The sequence below is a fragment of the Amphiura filiformis genome, chromosome 7 (genome assembly GCF_039555335.1).
Source record: "Amphiura filiformis chromosome 7, Afil_fr2py, whole genome shotgun sequence".
Classification (NCBI taxonomy): domain Eukaryota; kingdom Metazoa; phylum Echinodermata; class Ophiuroidea; order Amphilepidida; family Amphiuridae; genus Amphiura; species Amphiura filiformis.
Genome location: NC_092634.1, coordinates 29463675 through 29482636, shown reverse-complemented (window position 1 = coordinate 29482636; position 18962 = coordinate 29463675). Strand labels below are relative to the sequence as shown.

At 35.2% G+C, this 18962-nt stretch overlaps 1 protein-coding gene across 3 annotated transcripts in view; it reads left to right on the top strand.

Annotated features, from left to right (window-relative positions):
• The first annotated feature begins 12093 nt into the window (after positions 1-12093).
• Positions 12094-18962, top strand: part of LOC140156988 (alpha-2,8-sialyltransferase 8F-like) — a 32404-nt gene continuing 25535 nt past the window's right edge. Inside the window, exons 1-2 of one of the 3 annotated variants that reach the window (XM_072180042.1) lie at positions 12094-12412; positions 13700-13928. In XM_072180042.1, the coding sequence (XP_072036143.1) occupies positions 13732-13928 (197 nt within the window). In that variant the 5' untranslated portion in view covers positions 12094-12412; positions 13700-13731. Of the gene's footprint in view, positions 12454-13699; positions 13929-18962 lie in introns of all 3 variants that reach the window. The other 2 variants (XM_072180041.1, XM_072180040.1) reach the window with 2 other exon arrangements.

Sequence of the window (18962 nt, the reverse complement as noted above, 5' to 3'; positions counted from 1 at the left end):
GGGCACTCTTTTCAGGGAGCACTCTGCCCCCGCTGGTTAGTACCGGTACACGCTTCTGGTTCAAATGGTGAGTTTTAGCATGTTTTTTCATGAATGTTTTCAAAGGAGATCCATGTCTTGTGATTATTTTCTTCAAAATATAGGTTCATGTGAGGATATCTCACCAAAACCATACTCTGATCCATCCACTGACCCCACATACAGGCTGAGTCAAAAAGAAGTAAACTCATGTTTGAGAGGCTGTAACTCAAGATCTGTAAGGAATCTGCTAAAAATGAAAATACCACTGAAAAGAGCAAATTCTACACGTCTAAATAAAATAAGGAATTGTTGCAATTGGTCACAGCAAACTCAAGTTATACTCATTTGAATACAACCACCATTTTTGTAGCTGCACACGGTTTCACTTCCAAAGTAGGTGTCTACCTATTATATTGATTGGTAAGGCGCGATATTCAAATGCAAATAAAGTCCTGTGCCAGGTATGGTTTCGATCAATAATATCTACATGTTAAAGGGCTCTTTCAATATGAATTTTACCTCATTGCACTACATTATAATAAAACGGGCCAAATGACAACATGACACCACAATTTACCGCACGGGAGCGCACGTGTCTGTCGACGAAGTATCATGAAACTAAGAGTCCCACTAAAGTTCAGCGTCTTTTCCGTCTCCAATTTCCAACAGCTAACCGGGTGTTATGTAAGGGAGTAGTATACAAGAATGAAGAATGTGAACAAGCTCAATGTGCATGGGACACTAAGGAACAGATAGCAGGAAGCTTCAGGCAGACCACAAACTGCTAGATCACAAGTGAACATTGCTAGAGTTAGACATGCGTTACAGCAACACCAAAGATCAGCTTAATACTTTACCCAACATTCCCCAATCAAGCTTCTGCCGGATCGTTCGTAAAGACTTGAATTGGTATCCCTACAAACTATAGTACCGTCGTGGACTTTGTTGAATATTTATTAAAAGCAAAAGTTGTCTTTTCAAAAATAAATCCTTTTAGCACTTTGCTGATTCGTCGAAATTAAAATGGATGAAAATCAATCAGCCGTGTGCAGCTACAAAAATGGGTGGCTGTATTCAAATGAGTATAACTTTAGTTTTCTCTAAGCAATTGCAACAATTCTTTTATTTATTTAGACGTGTAGAATTTGCTCTTTCCAGTGGTATTTTTATTTTTAGCAGATTCCTTGCAGATCTCGAGTTACAGCTCCTCAAACATGAGTTTACTTCTTTTTGACTCAGCCTGTATGGCTCCCGTCATCACGTGGCATGGACTCTGGGGAAAATCTTTGAAGTGGAGTGAATCAAGTGTATTCACTCACAGAATAACCTTTCACAAACAAATGCGAACAAAATACTTGCCAGTTTGAAGCTAAAATAAAATTAATATACTTGATGAAAACTGGAGCACCCTTGCCACCAAATTTTTTTTCAGGTCCGTGGTGGTGCAATGTTGTTGTTGGTTTTTTTTTTTGGGGGGGGGGCTCTGAGGTGAAGCAAATTTTTTTTATCAGATGGCGTGACAACTTCTTTTCCAAAATACTACCAAGCCCCCCCACCTTGATATCTAATGGTGCGTCCCTTATATAGGTATACATATGTCGTATTTTGTTTATTCGACATCGAAGTGATTACATAACTTGGGTCACGGCCGGTCGTTGCATCAATCAAAGAAGTTTAGTCAGACTGATTCGGGGGGGGGGACACTCCCACTTTGGAGGTGACGCGTACTAGTATGTAGGGCTGTTATTATTAAGACCCCCCTTTTCAGCGTCGCTGTCACCCACATACCCTATATTTTTTACGAGCACATGCTTTGTCACCCGAAGACACCCTATTGTTCCATTCGATCTGTCACCAAAAGACCCGGGCCAAAAGAGTGCCGCACCAAGATGAGGTGCAGGGGAGGGGGTGATGTGATTCAATACTTATCCCAGGGTGTTGAATTATAGGGGGAAGCTTTTTTGGCGGGACAAGGGGGAGCCAATATTGGCACAGGTATAGGTATTTGCACCGTTTCGATATTGCGAATGTGATGTAGAAACATGTCAGGATAGGCCTAAATTCAAATGGTAGGCCTATAAAGGGGAATATTTTTGGCATGTCTAAATATTTTGATGTATAGGCCTAGCCATGATAATCTTTACCTAGTATTAAAACCAAAAAGAAACTGTCTTTGGGTCACTATGTTTGAAAAAAATCGTTTTGATTAACAAAAGTTGTAGCTTCGGAAATACTAAAAAAATGCCATTTTGCCGAATTTAATAAAAGTAAATGAGATATGTCAATTTTTCTCTTGAAAACATTAGTCAAGTTACATAAAGTAGTGCAAAATATGGGTTCGAATTTGATTGCAAAGATGGTTTCTAGAAAAGGGTAAATTAATTTTGTTGCAAAAGCCCTTACATCCACAAAAGGCACGATATAAACGAAATAATAAAATAAATAGGAAGGCTTGAAAATTGTACCAAACCTATTCTTTTAGTTTCTATTTATCAACACTTTATTCAAAACCAAAATGAATCAAATCGAACTAGTAATAATTGAACAATTTGTGAAAAAGCTGTTTTTCTCAAAAAGTCAAAAAGTAGATGTATAAAGGGCTTTTGCAACAAAACTCTTTATATATTAATATCATCTGTATTATTAATATTAGAAAGATTGACTATTAGGCCTATTTTTGTTGATATATTATAAGTACTGAATTTACTAGTATTACTATCACCAAGTCAATAGTAGGCCTATATTGTTATAATTCAATGTTAATTAAAATGTCAGCAGTAGCCTAGCACATCAACAATATTTGGTGGGTATGTTCCCCCGGAATGTTTAGGTGGTGGTTCTTTGGGAGATGCGGGCGTACCAGTAAAAGGGGGTCTTTTGGAGCTGCGATCAAAGTAAAATATGGGGACGTCAAAATCAAGGGTCTTTCTTGGCTTGTTGCTTGAAAATCCCAGAAATATGAGGAATGAACAATTTGGGGGTCTTTTAGAGCTAAATATTTATTTATCAAAATCAAGGGTCTTTCGGAGTTCTATTTTGGTCAAATATAGGGGTCTTTCGGAGCTGCGAAATCCAAAAGGGGGTCTTTCCGGGGAGCATACCCGTATGGTCATTTGTGTTAAGTGCCCTTCCCACCGTGAGTATAATGCATTTGCCACTTCCGAAATTTTTTACTGATAAGCATAGGAACCGCATAGTCAGAGGCAAGGTTCATTATTGATTGGAGATTCAGTAGGCTATAAAGAGACAAGTGCGGTAATAGCATTTCAAGTGTATACGCGCTTAATTTCGTAATCAATAAGAGCTAATGAACAAAATCATTTCTGACAGAACTGCTAGCGCAGTTGTGTAAGCGCTCGACTGTGAAACCGGAGGTTGTGGGTTCGAACCCCGTCAGAATTTTAATTCAGATAATTTTCTTTTCTTTCGTGAAGAAGAAATAATAATTGAATCCGTCTTATAAAATTTAACATAGTATAGTAGAATCATGTAGGCCTATGTGTTATCAGATAAGATCTTCTGTAGATTACCATATCAAAAGAATTTCGAAGTTTTGTCAAGCAAGTTTCTAAGTGTGCCCCTAATCGTGGTTTGTATAGAATTGAGGTGATAGCTTTGTTTGATAATAACCAATGACAGAGCCGCTACGATTTTAAATTAAAAACAGGTCACCGCTTGAGGCGCTGCATTTAAGACGCAGCCTAAAAAGTTTATTACGGGACAAAATAGACGTGTAGTATATCTCTCGTAATAATAAGTGCTTCTATTTGTAATTTTACAGAGATTTTCATGTTAGGATAAAGAAGATACTATTTATACTATTTTTGGGCGGTAATTTTACGAAGAATACCGTAACTGTTAAAAATACATGTAATTTTACTAAGTGAAATCGTAACTTTATAGTAAGTTTGGTGTCAAACAACAGCCGACAGGGTTAATTAAACAAACCGAACGTTTTTTTTGTTGATATATGCGGTATAATTACAATTTAAATGTAAAATAAAGTAAAATAAAATTCTGTCGGTAAAAATACCATCGTATTTGAGAATAGATCGTGATTTTACGTTGACCGTAGTATATCTCTCGTAATAATAAGTGCTTCTGTTTGTAATTTTACGAAGATTTTCATGTTAAGTTGGACCAACCTTAATGCTCTGCATGCTAGCCATGCGCCTCCATGGAAAAAGTTCAAGTTTTGAAATATTTTCTCAAAATATCAAGAGCTATCTTAAGAACTACTGAATCAATACTAGGCTTGTTTGTACTCATTTTAATGCATTTTTCATGCTGATTCCAAATATGGTCATGAAAATTTACATTTCTGAAATTTTTGAATTTCTGAAATTTTTTTGAAACTTGTCGTCTGCAGTCGACACCCGCGTGAAGAGAGTTAATATGGCGGTCGGAATGCCGACATCAGACCAACATTGGTAAACAGTATACTGTTGTCTAAGTCATAGGAATGGTCAAGTTTATATTTTCTATTTACTAGGCGTATTTAAATGTGACATCAAATAAAGACTATAATAGCCCAGTAGATAAACTAATAATAGTAATAATAATTATTATAAATTAAAAAAATAATAATAATAAATAATAAAAACAATACTAATAGGCCTATTAAATGATAACAATAATAATAACACTAATTAATAATAATAATAATAATAATAATAATAATAATAATAATAATAATAATAATAATAATAATAATGATAACAATGACAATGCTTAGTAGCCCTAAAAATAATAATAATAATATAACCCTAATAAATGTAATAAATAGAATTAATATTTATAGCAAAATAATGTTATCAATATTTACAGTAAATTTGATCAATATCCCTCAAAAGATGCACTTTAGCAGGTTTAGTTATACAAATATTGCTTATATTAACTTAAAATACTTCATCAAATATAGAAACCCCGTTAGCTCAGTCGGTAGAGCATCAGACTAATGACATAGAGGTCCCCGGTTCGATTCCCGGTAGGTACCCTAAGGTAAGTGACAAGTATTTAAGGGGTATAATCCACGCGTCTAGTACGCACTCGTTTCTAACTGAAATTTCTGTGAAATCTTGTCCGAGCAGTTCTTGGTGCCACGCGCGCGTCAAACTAAAAACTGCGTGGAGTGTGCGCCAGGCGCTGGTAAGAAGTTCAGCTACGCGAGAGTACCATTTTTATCGCCATTTACCGGTACCAGTGATTTTTGTAAAAGAAAGAAAGATAAGCAAAGAAGGAAAGAAATAACTAAAGAAAGAAATCAAGAAAGGAAAAGTTCAGGAGTGAAAGAAAGAAAGAAAGAAAGAAAGAAAGAAAACTAATAAAAGGAAGAAAGAAAGAAAAGAGAAGGAATAAAAGGAAGATAAAAAAAAAAAGAAAGACAAAGTGAAATAAAAGAAAATTTAAGAATAAAGGAAACTGAAAAAATTAATGTAATCAATCAAATAAATAACAACGACAGAAAGAAGTGAGAAAGAATAATAAGAAGAAAGGAAACGAAAACAAAACAAAGACAGAAGAAGGAAAGGTAAGAAAGAATGACGACAGAATTAAATAATGAGGGAAAATAAAGATATAATAATAACCAAGATAACAAAATATATAGACCTAGGCCTAATTAGACTAGGGCAAGCCCATTTCAGAAATCCAAAAAATGTGTTATTTCATGGAAAAGAAAATTATGATGTAATTAAATGGTATTAGCGTTACACATCTCTCATTTTGGTTACCTATAAAGTGGAACTTCGTAATGTAATGTAACACAATTTAACTCAATTTTGGTAACGGCTGGGCAAGTGGAAATCAATAATACGTAAAAATAGTATAGGCTATAGGTATAATTATTATAAAACTAGGTCTATATTTATTTTCTTATGCATACTGTCCATTTAAACAGGCACAGTAGGCCTACGAAAAAATATATAAAAGGGGTGATATCAAACGGCCTTTTTATTTGTCTTATTAACTAGTATTAGGCCTATATAACTTATTTATTATAAAGTAGTTTCTTATTTTACTGATTATTAATATAATGAAATTATTTCAATAGTATTTTAAGGTAAAATATTCTGTAATTTGAAATATACCGGTATATCACATGAAGTCAATTTTATTTTTTTTTTAAAATGGCTATTTTCACATCTGACTTGCTTCGCGTGCAACTGACTTTTATAACTTAATGATAAAACGAGAATGATAAGTAGATCGAACCAAGTTGTCCCAGCAAACACAAAAAACGTTAAAACGTTTTAAACATTTGGGTTTTGATTTAAGTAAATTAAATGTCGGGTTATATAAAGGTTATGAAAACGTTTTAATACGTTTTGTATAAAACACACTACAATAATATTTCTAAATTATTGTTTTCAAAGTGTTATTGTAAAAAATATGTTTTGCAAATATTTTTGCCAAATATTTTGTCAACACTAAAATAACATTATGTTAGAATGTTTGCAGTATAGCGTTTTTGAATGTTTTGAAAACGTTTTATACCCTTTATAACCCTTTAAATAACCTGACATTTAAACGCTTGCAACCTTTTCTAACCTTTGCGAATGATGTCGAAAATGTTTTGTGTTTACTGGGTACATACCCAAAATGAGATGATATTTGAGTAATATTAATATCATTCTAAACATGATAAATAACGAGATCCACTAATATTTAAGTTAATAATTAAAGGCCTATTCAGTGATAGCCTGCAAAAAATTAACATTGTTTATTAATTGCATAGGAGTGAAGAATAAGTCATTAAAGTTGTCATAGGTAGGCCTACAAGTATTTTTGCTATGCAAAACAACGAGAAAAAAAACGGCAGCCGATTGACAAAGTTCAAATTCAATTCAATTTGAAATTACAGATTTATGTAAAATATCTCATTTTGTTTGTTGGCGCATGGCTTAACCACTTTTGGTTTTCGATTTATAAAGAACTTTTGAATCAAGAGGGTTAATAAAACCGAAGAAAATCACCCCACTGTCATGTTGCAGGTGTTTGCGATATCACCTGCATACGCGAACAATTTAGCGCGTATGAGCTGCGACAAGTTTTTGCGAGTGACGCGCTATGATATCGGACTGGTATTTTGAACCCAAAAATATGCCATTTCTGCTCAAATTGCGAAAAAAGTAACTCCGTGACCCCTATTTTTTATTAGCTTTAATGAAATATCCTATCAGTGCGCATATTATATCAAAAAATAAGCACAATTGTTCGAGTAGATTTTTTGTTATAATCGAAAACATGTCTAAAATTGCCATTTTCCCATAGACGCCTGTACTAATTTTTCCCAAAAACAGCATTTTTAAAATGGTTATTTCTCTAAAACTAACTCCGTGACCCCTCTTTTTTATTTTAGATATTCGAAGTATATCGATGATATTTAATTGGTACGAAGTTTAAGAAAAATCGTTCGGCGGGATCTTGTATGGAATATACCCCTTAACAGTCCCAAACACCGTTATTTAACAGTCCCAAAAACGCCTACCGTTATTTAACAGTCCCAAACACGTTATTTAACAGTCTCAAAAACACCTACCGTTATTTAACAGTCCCAAATACCGTTATTTAACAGTCTCAAAAACACCTACCAATATTTAACAGTCCCAAATACCGTTATTTAACAGTCTCAAAAACACCTACCGTTATTTAACAGTCCCAAATACCGTTATTTAACAGTCCCAAAGACCGTTTTCTTACTGCTTTGTTTTTTTAACAAGGTTTTACTGTAAATTAACAGTAACCCTGTGGTTATTGTATTTTATTGCCAACTGTTATTTAACGGTTCGGGACGGGTTTTTTTCTTACAGTTTTATTAGCCGCCTGTAAAAATACCGTTGTTCAGTAGTTTTATTTTTCACAGTTTTACTGTAAATTAACAATCGTGATTTAACAGCGAGTCGTATTGTGAATCCCAGCTGCCAGCGATAAACGCTGTTTTTTTACGGTTTTATTATCCGCCTGTAAAAATACAGTTTTTCAGTAGTTTTATTTTTCACAGGGTTTTACTGTAAATTAACAGTTATTCGGTATTTTTGTATGTTTACACCCCATCGTGATTTAACAGCGGGACATATTTTGAATCCCAGCTGCCAGCGATAAACGCTGTTTTTTTACATTTTTTATTTTAACAGTGCAGGTGAATATTTTTGATAACATACATAGTTGCTACTTTGTTTGAAAATGGCAAAATTACCAAGTATTCTTACAATATTTTGAAAGCAAAGTACAGCCCTGTAAACATTGAACTATTTTGGATTGATGCCTTGAATCTTGATGATGATATTGAGTGGAGTAAAATTCATGATAACAACTTTACTTGCAGTATTGAAACTCAGATGAGAGCATTTTACTTTAAGGTTTTTCATAGAGCTGTTTGTACTAATAAATTTCTTCATAAGATTGGTAGAACCGATTCTCCATTTTGTTGTTTTTGTAAAAAAAATGATGAGACCCTGGTGCATTTGTTTTGTGAATGTGAAAAAATTACTTGTTTGTGGGATGGTTTGAGTGCCTGGATCGAAAGTAAATCCGGTGAGTGTTTTGGATTCTCAAATTTTCAGAAAATGTTTGGTTTGGATGTTGAAGATTCTGCACACAAAAATGCCATCAACTTTCTTGTTTTATGTTTGAAATATTATATTCATAGATGCAAATTTCAGGATGTCAACCCTAGTTTTCAAGCTTACAAGAACATGGTGAAAGTTAAATTTGGTACAGAATATAAAATTGCAGAAAGCAAGGGAAAACTGGGTAATCATTTTAAGAAATTTTCCTTTGATCTTGGTTTTTAATGGGATGTAATTTTCAAAGATCATTGTGTGTTATTTTCATTTGCACTGTGATATGGGAAAGTTATGCGTGTTTTGTTTTGTCACTTGTCTGCATGTAGGCTATGTGTGTTTGGGGATGGGTGGGTGGGTGTGTTGATTGTTGAGGGGGTGTTTGGGTGGGATTTTTGTTTTGTGTATAAAATCCCTGGTCTAGTTTGTTGATGTACATGTAACCAACATAATTTGTTTGTTCATATTATACAAGTACATGTTGTATAGTGCTGATTCTGCCCACCCATGGCAGGGGGACCCAACAGTTGCCTTTGTGCTGGGCTACCACTTCTTATTTTGCTTGCCTTTTTCATCACTCTTGGATTGGTAGTGCGCAGCATTTGCTCTTTCTTTTTAACAGAGGTATTGGTTGGGTCCTGTTGTCGTGGTGGGGCGGTATTATTTAAATCTCATACATACTCTGATCTTTGTATCTATATTGGTTACAGTTATTAAGATGGGGTCTGGTGGACCATGTCTGTATGTTTTTTTTCCTTTCCACCAGGCCCAAGTACAGGTGAATAAAAATGGGAAAAAAAAAAAAAAAAAAAAAAAAGTAGGCTTCTTATTAGAAGCATTTTGTTTGTGTTGTAGTCATATCGCATGGATTACGAGCACCCGAGTTTTGGTTTGTTTGGAAATATTGCAATAAAATAAGCGTTTCTTTCAAATATGAGACGCAAAAAACAACAACAAAACAGCAAACAAATCTAAAGTCTGCACAAAAAGAAACTCAGCTGTTATAAATACGCCTATAGCTTCAGAACTAAATTGTTTCCACAATATTTTTACATAGAAAGAAGGACGATTTATTTACGCGCATTTTGATACCCCATTTTTCAAATGTCGCTCAATATTAACAACACAGTAGTGCTTTTAAAGAAAAATACCCGAATTTAAAAGTTGCAGTTTACAGCGATCAATGGTTTTTACGCAAGCATTGTGGCACGTCATGACGTAACACCCTCCATTTATCTTTGCGCTGACTTCAAATCAATACAAATAGCTGCAACTTTTACATTCGGGTAATTTTCTTTGAAAACACTGGTGTGATGTTAATATTGAACGATATTGGACAAATGGGGTATCAAAATGCGCGTAAATAAATTGCCCTTCTTTCTATGTTGAAATATTGTGGAAACAATTATTAGTTCTGAAGCTATAGGCGTATTTATAACAGCTGAGTTACTTTTTGTGCAGACTTTAGTACAAACAGAACTGGAAACAGTCATAAAGTTATAGCAAACTGTCCATGACACTAAATTAATGTAAAATCAGAGTGACACCGTTATCGCGGAAAAAAAGAAGAAGAATACAATTAAAGAAAAACCCAGGGGTCTACTCCTAAGGGGCTGTGCAATAATTATGAGCCCTGGGGAGGGTAAAATTGGGGGGGGCAAGAAATTTTGGCGATCCGAAAGGGGGGAGCCATTTTTGGCAAGCCGAGAGGGGGCAAGCGATTTTTGGCATACATTCATGGGGCGCCATTTTAATAAAACGCTCTAAAAAGGCGTAGGAAAACAGTACGGAAACGCTAATTAATATGCAAATTTTCCTGCTCGCTGCGCTCGCACCATACATCTAGACCATTTAAAGTTTGCAAATTGGGATCCTAAAAATTTGGCATGTTCAAGGGGGGGGGGGGCAAAGAATTTTTGGCAGGCCGAGAGGGGGGGGGGCAAGCGATTTCTGGCGGGCCGAGGGGGAGGGGCAAACGATTTTTGGCGAGCCGCTTGGAAATTTTACCCCCCCCCGGGGGCTCATAATTATTGCACAGCCCCTAAGGGCCGGTTTCTCGAAGCATGGCTAGTGGCCAGGCTTTCTATAAGGCCGTGTAAAATTAATATTTTAGTTCTCGTCCCTCCCTTCTTAATTTCTGGGATTTGTCAGATTTTTTTGATTTTTTAGTTTTTTCAATTTTTTAGACTTTGGAATGATTTATGAAATCTTCATACATATAAATAAGTTTATTAGAGAACAAGCATCACTTCCAAGTCTTTTTGTGGTACTCTAGGGGTTTATCCTCAGAATCTCACATTTGAAAAAAAAAAAAAAAGGGCCTCATCGTTTCCTCGAGCAATGTTGGAGAAGAACGAAAACTACTCAAAATGCTAATTTTACATTGGAAAAAAAAAAAAAAAAAAAAAAAAAAACTCCCTCCCTCATCAATTCATGAAAATCCTCTGGACGAGAACCAAAACATTAATTTTATACGGCCTTAAACCACCAGGCATTTAGTTCTGTATACAAGTGCTTACAATTTCACATCACCTAGAAAGATGAATAAAATGGATCAACATTGGTATAGGCCTACTAGGGCTAGTCTACTGGCTTAGGAAACCTGACCCCCGGGGCCTGACCACTAGCCAAATTTCAAGAAATCGGACCTTAAAATGCTAAAAAGAGCCACTTGAAGTCTGCAAACAGCTCGGTTCACAAGTTGCGGTGCATGTACTGCAGTGGTCAATTTGGTTCAATGAATAGAATATGATTGAAGCTATCTTCCAGGGTCTATGGTTAATTTTCAACAAATCACCAAATTTAAATTATAGCTAGGGCAAAAGGCTAAGCAAAGTAGCCTATTCATGCGCGACGATCTGAAAAACGATATGCGCGAGTTTTTTTTCTGCATGGTGATCGTTTTAGCAGACTTTAGTTTGTTTCTGCATTTCGTAATTATTTATAGCTGCTGTAGCAGAAGCCAAGTTGTAGGCCTATCACCATCGCAACCGTTGGCAACCGTTTTAATTTCCAGAACGCATTAATAGCTGTGTGGTTGTGGAAATGGGTGGAAACAGGGATTGAATTGAAATCACCCCGGATAAAAATAGTAGTAGCACCACAAATACATGTACTGTATTAGGCCAAATAAAAAATAAAACATGTTTCACGTCCCCTCCCGCTTCCTTTTTTGAGGTTTCTTCAATTTTATTTTTATTTTTTGAAATTCAGTTATAACTTTTCAAAAATATGTCTAGGAAGTAGAGGTGCTTTCTATAGCCTTGCTAATATACAAGAAACACTTTTATAAGGTTTTGTGATAGTTAGAGGGGCCTATCTCTCAGAACAACAAATAAAAAGTGGCCTCCTCCTCTTTCCAGGCATTATTGTATACGCTAAAATAGCTCTAATTATGGGTATTTACACCGATTTTGCGATAAAAATAAAAAATAAAAAGCCCCCTCTTCCTCCTTTTTTTCAAAAACCCGGACGTGAAACATGTTTTTTATTTTATTTGGCCTTATAGCCCTACTAGAGTTTCACCCAGCTTGGCGCGTCATGCATCGTATAATATTACATGCAACGTGAACTTGACTTTGCTATTTAATAATGACGTCACTAAAGCCTACTTGGATATGACAACCATAGCAGAAGCTATATGTTTTCTGCTCAATGAAGGCGCTTGAAATGCACATGTGAAAGATGGAATGGGTGACTGACGGCGTGTACGTGGCATGGTATGGTCATCATTCTCGTCATCATCATACAGTATATTAATTCACAAGAACAGCGGCTATACAGCCAGCCTACCAAAAGCGTCCATCAAATAATGCTATCTACATGCTGTACGTGACAGGTATTGGAGAACTTATCAGTGAAAGTTTTGGTATTAAAGTTATCTTTTAGCTTTTTTACTAGGCCTACTCTATGTTGCATTTTGAAATGTTCACTATTGGCTACTGTTTGTATAGTTTGTCTTATTAGCCTAATTCAGTATCGAAGTGTTTAGTCAGTGTTAAATTACGTGAATATCCGATTCAATATCACCTTGTAAACTGGATCACGCTTTTGTAGTCTCGAACCACGACCGAAACTATCACAACACAAACCAAATGAGCACTATCTAGGCTACATGGCAACATCAGCGTGATCCAGTTATAAGCATTACGTAATCACTTCGAAACTGAATTATTCGCTATCAGCGTCATTGTGTGACGTAACAATACATCGTTGCCAGGTCAACAACTGGTTCACGCTATGAGATAATATCTGTGTTCGGAACCATGATCAAAATGATCACAACAAAAAGTCTATGGGAGGCTAGATTGCCAAGCGTGAATCAGTAACGGTATCATATTTAATTCACTACGACGGTGAATGAATATTTAGGAAATGGTTGTTAAATTTGTTGGCACGGTTGTTGAATTGTTGTTGCTCGAGAGTCGAGACATTTGCTTTCCATAATTTGACGTGCACAAGGCTCTAGGGGATTTGCATTCCCTTGCATGCGATATACAGGGTGTATCACACAAAAAAATGTTATATTAAATTTTAGATATTTTTTCCAACTGGAAGGAAAAGTGAGTTCGATTTTTTATTGGCGGTAGGCCTATTCGCCGTATAAGTGATGATGTAACAGGGTTAACAACAATAGCAATTAGGTTAAGAAGACCTGGAATATATGCATATCATGTTGATCACTCGCACCTATATAAGATTAGTAGGCCTATCTTTGAAAAGAGCGGTATTGTATTCAATCTACGATCGCAGACATACACAGGTGATGAGTGCAACCTACTTGTAGTGCAGAGCGATATGTTAAACAATTGTTTTAACCTATTGTTATTGCAGTAAATCTTGTTACATCATCACTTCTACGGCGAATATATAGTGTGATGTCGGCTGTGTAATATATAGGGGCCGTTTATATATTAAAGCCAGGGCGTGTTTGGGAGTTCAAAAACCCCAACAACAACCATGGTTCAATAAAAAAGAATAGATTTCCCCCTATAGACCCACAAGATTGTATTTTGGATTTTAAACTCAAAACTCCAATTACGTAAATATTGAACGGACCATTATTAAGAGTTTTTGTTCTAAAGTTCTATAATATTCTTTGTCTTTTAATTAAGGTACCAGTTAAAGAGAGGAAAACAATGTCGTCATGGTTACGAATTTTCCTAAGAAATTCCTGTCATTGGTTGGTGTCAGCATTATCCTTTACGGAATATGGTGGTACGTTTACCTCGACAGTTCAACGGCTTTTGTATTAAACCGACCAAGTATCCTACATGTACCCGTATCGGTCGCTACAACTTTACAATCGATGTTAAATACAACAACTAAGAGAACCACAGCAAGGTACATGTATTAATAATTTGGTAAAAAATGAATGAATGAATGAATGAATGAATGAATGAATGAATGAATGAATTTACTGACTAAAATCACGGTAGAAGTGACGTAATGAATCGGATTAATCAAGTTGTTGTGTTTTCGAGATATTGAAAGATATTTAACATGTTTAAGGGCTGGGGTATGAACGTTTGGACAGTATTTATTGTGGGACATTAGAGCACATCAAACATATCGAATTGCATTCTGAATACGAAGAATGTCATTCTAATATCAAATAATTTTGATTTTTGAAATTCGCAATTTAATACACATTTTATGGCAAATCATTAAAATTGATATTTTGATATTTAACAGTACTTGTACTTGACAAATCTGATGATTTATATTAAAGTGTATGTAGGTGGGATGAAAAGCCGACGATCAATTGAAAATTTTGACCTTTCGTATTGAAGATATGGATTTTTTCCCCAAAACACCAAAAAAATTAGGTCTTTTGGGAAAAAATCCATATCTTCAATATGAAAGGTTAAAATTTTCAATTGACTGTCGGCTTTTCCTCCCTGCTACATACACTTTAAGAATATGTCATTAGATTTATATAATTTACTTCGAGGACTGTTATATATCAAAATTTGAAAAATATCAAATTTTTATAATTTGTCATAAAATTTGTATTATATTGTGATTTTCAAAAATGAAAAATATTTGATATCAGAAAGACATGCTTCGTATTCAGAATGCAATTCGATAGGTCTGAGGTGCTCTCATGTCCCACAAAAAATACTGTCGAAACGCAATAAACGCTCATTTTAGATCCCTTAAAGAGAAAAGACACCCGAAAAGACCCAAAATATGAACATTGACCTTATGACCCGGGTCTTATCATTAGTGTCACCACTTGTGGAGAATCAGAATATGTTTTTATTATAGGCTATTCTTTACTTTTTTTCTCTGTCATTTGACACCACTCCGGGGTTCATACCTTCTTGGCATTGCGATTTTCGAGATTATATGAAAAGGACCCAAAATATTGCATGACCCGGGTCTTATGAGGAGTGTCACCTCCGGTGGGAAATTCCTTTCGCGGATTGGGCTATTCCAGAAAATAGATACACCCCTAGAGGAGTTTGAATTGACTTCTTGTCCTGTCGTAATTTATTGAAATCCAGATTTTAAAGTGTCCAAAGGCAAACAAATCCAGCAGAAAATAGTTATATCTTCAATTTGAGAGCGCATTTGGGACAATTCCATGATTTTCTATTCATTTTATATTGCATTTCCAAGCATTTGCCAGTGCCATTGGCAACTGAAATTCCGGGCGTTTTAGAAAGCAAACTTGGAAATCAAACATTTCTTTTGTTTAAAGTTACTCTTCTATAGGGTGTGTACTTATTTTCTGGAATAGCCCATTTATTAATACAACAATGTTTTTGCGACGCGGTTAAAATGGAGCGACTGAATAATTGCGATATCCATTGAGTAAGTTGGACTGATATTACAGCAGCCTAATAAATTATTTGGCTTTTGTATTGCTCTAACATGTCTAGCATTATTAATACTAGCGGTCACCCGTCTTTCGCGGTCAGGGTCTTTCGCGGTTGGTAAATTTTGTAAATTTTGTGTACATGTAAATGTTTTATTTAATGTGATTAATGGTATGAGAGGAGATGATCATTTAGAACTTAGAAGTATAATATTTAGTATCTTTTCCATTTCGCGGTCGGGTATGAAAGGAGATGATCATTTAGAACTTAAAAGTATAATATTTAGTATCTTTTCCATTTCGCGGTCAGGGTCTTTCGCGGTTGGTAAATTTTGTACATTTTGTGTACATGTAAATGTTTTATTTAATGTGATTAATGGTATGAGAGGAGATGATCATTTAGAACTTAGAAGTATAATATTTAGTATCTTTTCCATATAAATCAATGGCTTGAAATTGCAATTAGATCATGTCTTGCCCCTGTGGGATGCTGGTCGCTCTGATATTTAATATTTTTATGCATTTGTTTCTACAGTACTTTTTAGCCCATTTTGGACAAATTTGTTGTACCTTTTAGCTCATTTTTTATCATTTTCATCTAAGTTTGTCCCCCACCTTGAAATGTACCTTGCTGCCCCCGCCTCCTGCAAAAGTCCTGGCTACATCACTGAGCAGATGAACACAATTTTATTCACATCCCTCTTGGCCCCCTGTGGCCTGCTGGCTGATCTGATATTTTAGATTTCTATGCATTTGTTGTACTTTTTATTTGTTTAGCCCATTTTGGATAAATTTGTCGTACTCTTTAGCCCATTTATGACAATCTCCCCCCCTGAAATTTGCCTGGCCCCCCTCTCTCTCTCTCTCTCTCTGAAAAAGTCTTGGCTACACCACTGTGCAGCATGCAGCTGAAACAATTTTATTCACATTTCCTTACACTCTATTTCATATAAAGTTATAATCATATACCTGATCATACATTATGCTGATAACATTAAACATAGCACTACCACCCCGACTACCACAAAGCAGAGTAGGCCTATTCATGGTGTGGTTGGGCAACCCTGATTAATTTGTCCTTCAAAAGTTTCACTTTAACTATAGGTTCTCCATAAAAACACAGAATACATGCTAATGTTGATCAATTAGTTGAATAAACAATGATGTTAATTGAGTTTCTACTGTGTCATGTAATAGTTGCTTCTACTGTGTCATGTAATAGTTGCTTCTACTGTGTCATGTAATAGTTGCTTCTACTGTGTCATGTAATAGTTGCTTCTACTGTGTCATGTAATAGTTGCTTCTACTGTGTCATGTAATAGTTGCTTCTACTGTGTCATGTAATAGTTGCTTCTACTGTGTCATGTAATAGTTGCTTCTACTGTGTCATGTAATAGTTGCTTCTACTGTGTCATGTAATAGTTGCTTCTACTGTGTCATGTAATAGTTGCTTCTACTGTGTCATGTAATAGTTGCTTCTACTGTGTCATGTAATAGTTGCTTCTACTGTGTCATGTAATAGTTGCTTCTACTGTGTCATGTAATAGTTGCTTCTACTGTGTCATGTAATAGTTGCTTCTACTGTGTCATGTAATAGTTGCTTCTACTGTGTCATGTAATAGTTGCTTCTACTGTGTCATGTAATAGTTGCTTCTACTGTGTCATGTAATAGTTGCTTCTACTGTGTCATGTAATAGTTGCTTCTACTGTGTCATGTAATAGTTGCTTCTACTGTGTCATGTAATAGTTGAGACTACAGGCATAATATCCTCATACCGGTTACAGGATAGCCTAATTCAGGCTATGTCAACATGCAGGTGCGCTGCCACTGCCTTTGCCCTGCCTTTGAAACTAATTAACATAATTTGACACCCTTAAGGTTATTAATTATTTTAAACTGTTGTGATTTGGTAGTTCACAGCATCTTACGAATGGTAGTGAGCTTTGGCAAAAACTGCATTGCTCAATTCATAGCGAGTGTGTAGAAGAATTAAAATATCACAGATATACTTTTATAGGTGCTGCGGTTCTTGAGTTATGTTGTAAAGAGGGCTGAAACAACAACACTTTTGTAAAACGTACATAACTCATTAACAACAATAAATTAAGCAAGTTTGCAAAGTATACGATTTGTAGAATGAACTTTTGCAAAACATCAAGGTGTTATTTTTCAATAATATATTGATCTAGATAATGAAAATCGATTTTAGGTTGCTTCGACCAACAATACCTCATCTACCCTTAACGTAAACAAAAACAAAATTGGACGTTTTATTGGGGTGCGGACAACTTTACTCTACGCAACGCAAAAAATCCGTTTTCCGAAATAATGTAAAACGTAGAAGTTTTTAGCCTTACCAATTCGCCAAACTCAGTAATTTATTATAGATATTATAGATGAGTGATCTCAGATACCAAGATGATTGGACATGTTGGATGTGGATGTTATAGGTTATTAATTTGTGCTAATACTTTAATTTTAATTAAAGTATTAGCACAAATAAGCAGTGCAAGCTGGTGTGTATTACATTGTAAGAGTGCAATTTGCAAACGCATCACCAGCCTCGGAGTTTTATTGCGAAAAAGTATGAATTTCCTATAATTTATGAAAGATTAATCAGTCATTTTATTTAATTAATTTAATTGGGCTTATTAAGATTTAAAAAATGAGGTAAAAAAAGCAGTACAAGCTGGTGTATGATTACAATGTAAGAATGCGATTTGCAAATGGGTATACCCAAGCAAAACATGAAAAATGCTCAGAACTTCAAAACTACAATTACTACAATAGTAAATTTGGTATCAAATTAAAGAGGTTAAGGGGGTACTACACCCCTGGCCAATTTTGTGCCTATTTTTGCATTTTTCTCAATAATTATAGCACATTGGTGACAAGTAAGATATGTATATTATAGGGGCAAGGACTACAACTACTGTACTGAAAATTCAGCCACTCAAAGCAAGTAGTTATTGATTTATTGATCATATAATATTAGTTTTCCCTCATTTTTGACTGTAACTCCACAACTGTTGTCTGTGCTGAAATAATATTTCCAGTGCAGTATAGTTGTAGTCCTTGCCACTATAATATACATATCTTACTTGTCCCCAATGCGCTATAATTTTTGAGAAAAATGCAAAAATAGGCACAAAATTGGGCAGTGTAGTACCCCCTTAAAGCCTTAATGTACGATTTTTTTAAATTTTTAGATTTTTCTTTTTTTCTTCTAAAATGATAATATGCAATCATTATGAAAGTTCCCAATACATTTGGACGCGAAAAACATTGGGAATTTGCAAAGAAACAACATCATAAACTTCACCTCTATCACTCGAAACATCTCGCACTATTTGGATTAGGACAGCGAGTGCGGCCTCAGAGTTAGTCTCCTACGCGAATCAGTTTGGTTACGCTCCTCCACATGTGGAGTGAGCGTAACCAAGCTAGTTTTGTACGAGACTACGGTTTGCGATCGTGGTTGACATAAAGTCATAATTCTAAAAATTATGACTTTATGTCGGACCAACAGAAAATCGTCCTGTTTTACTACAAA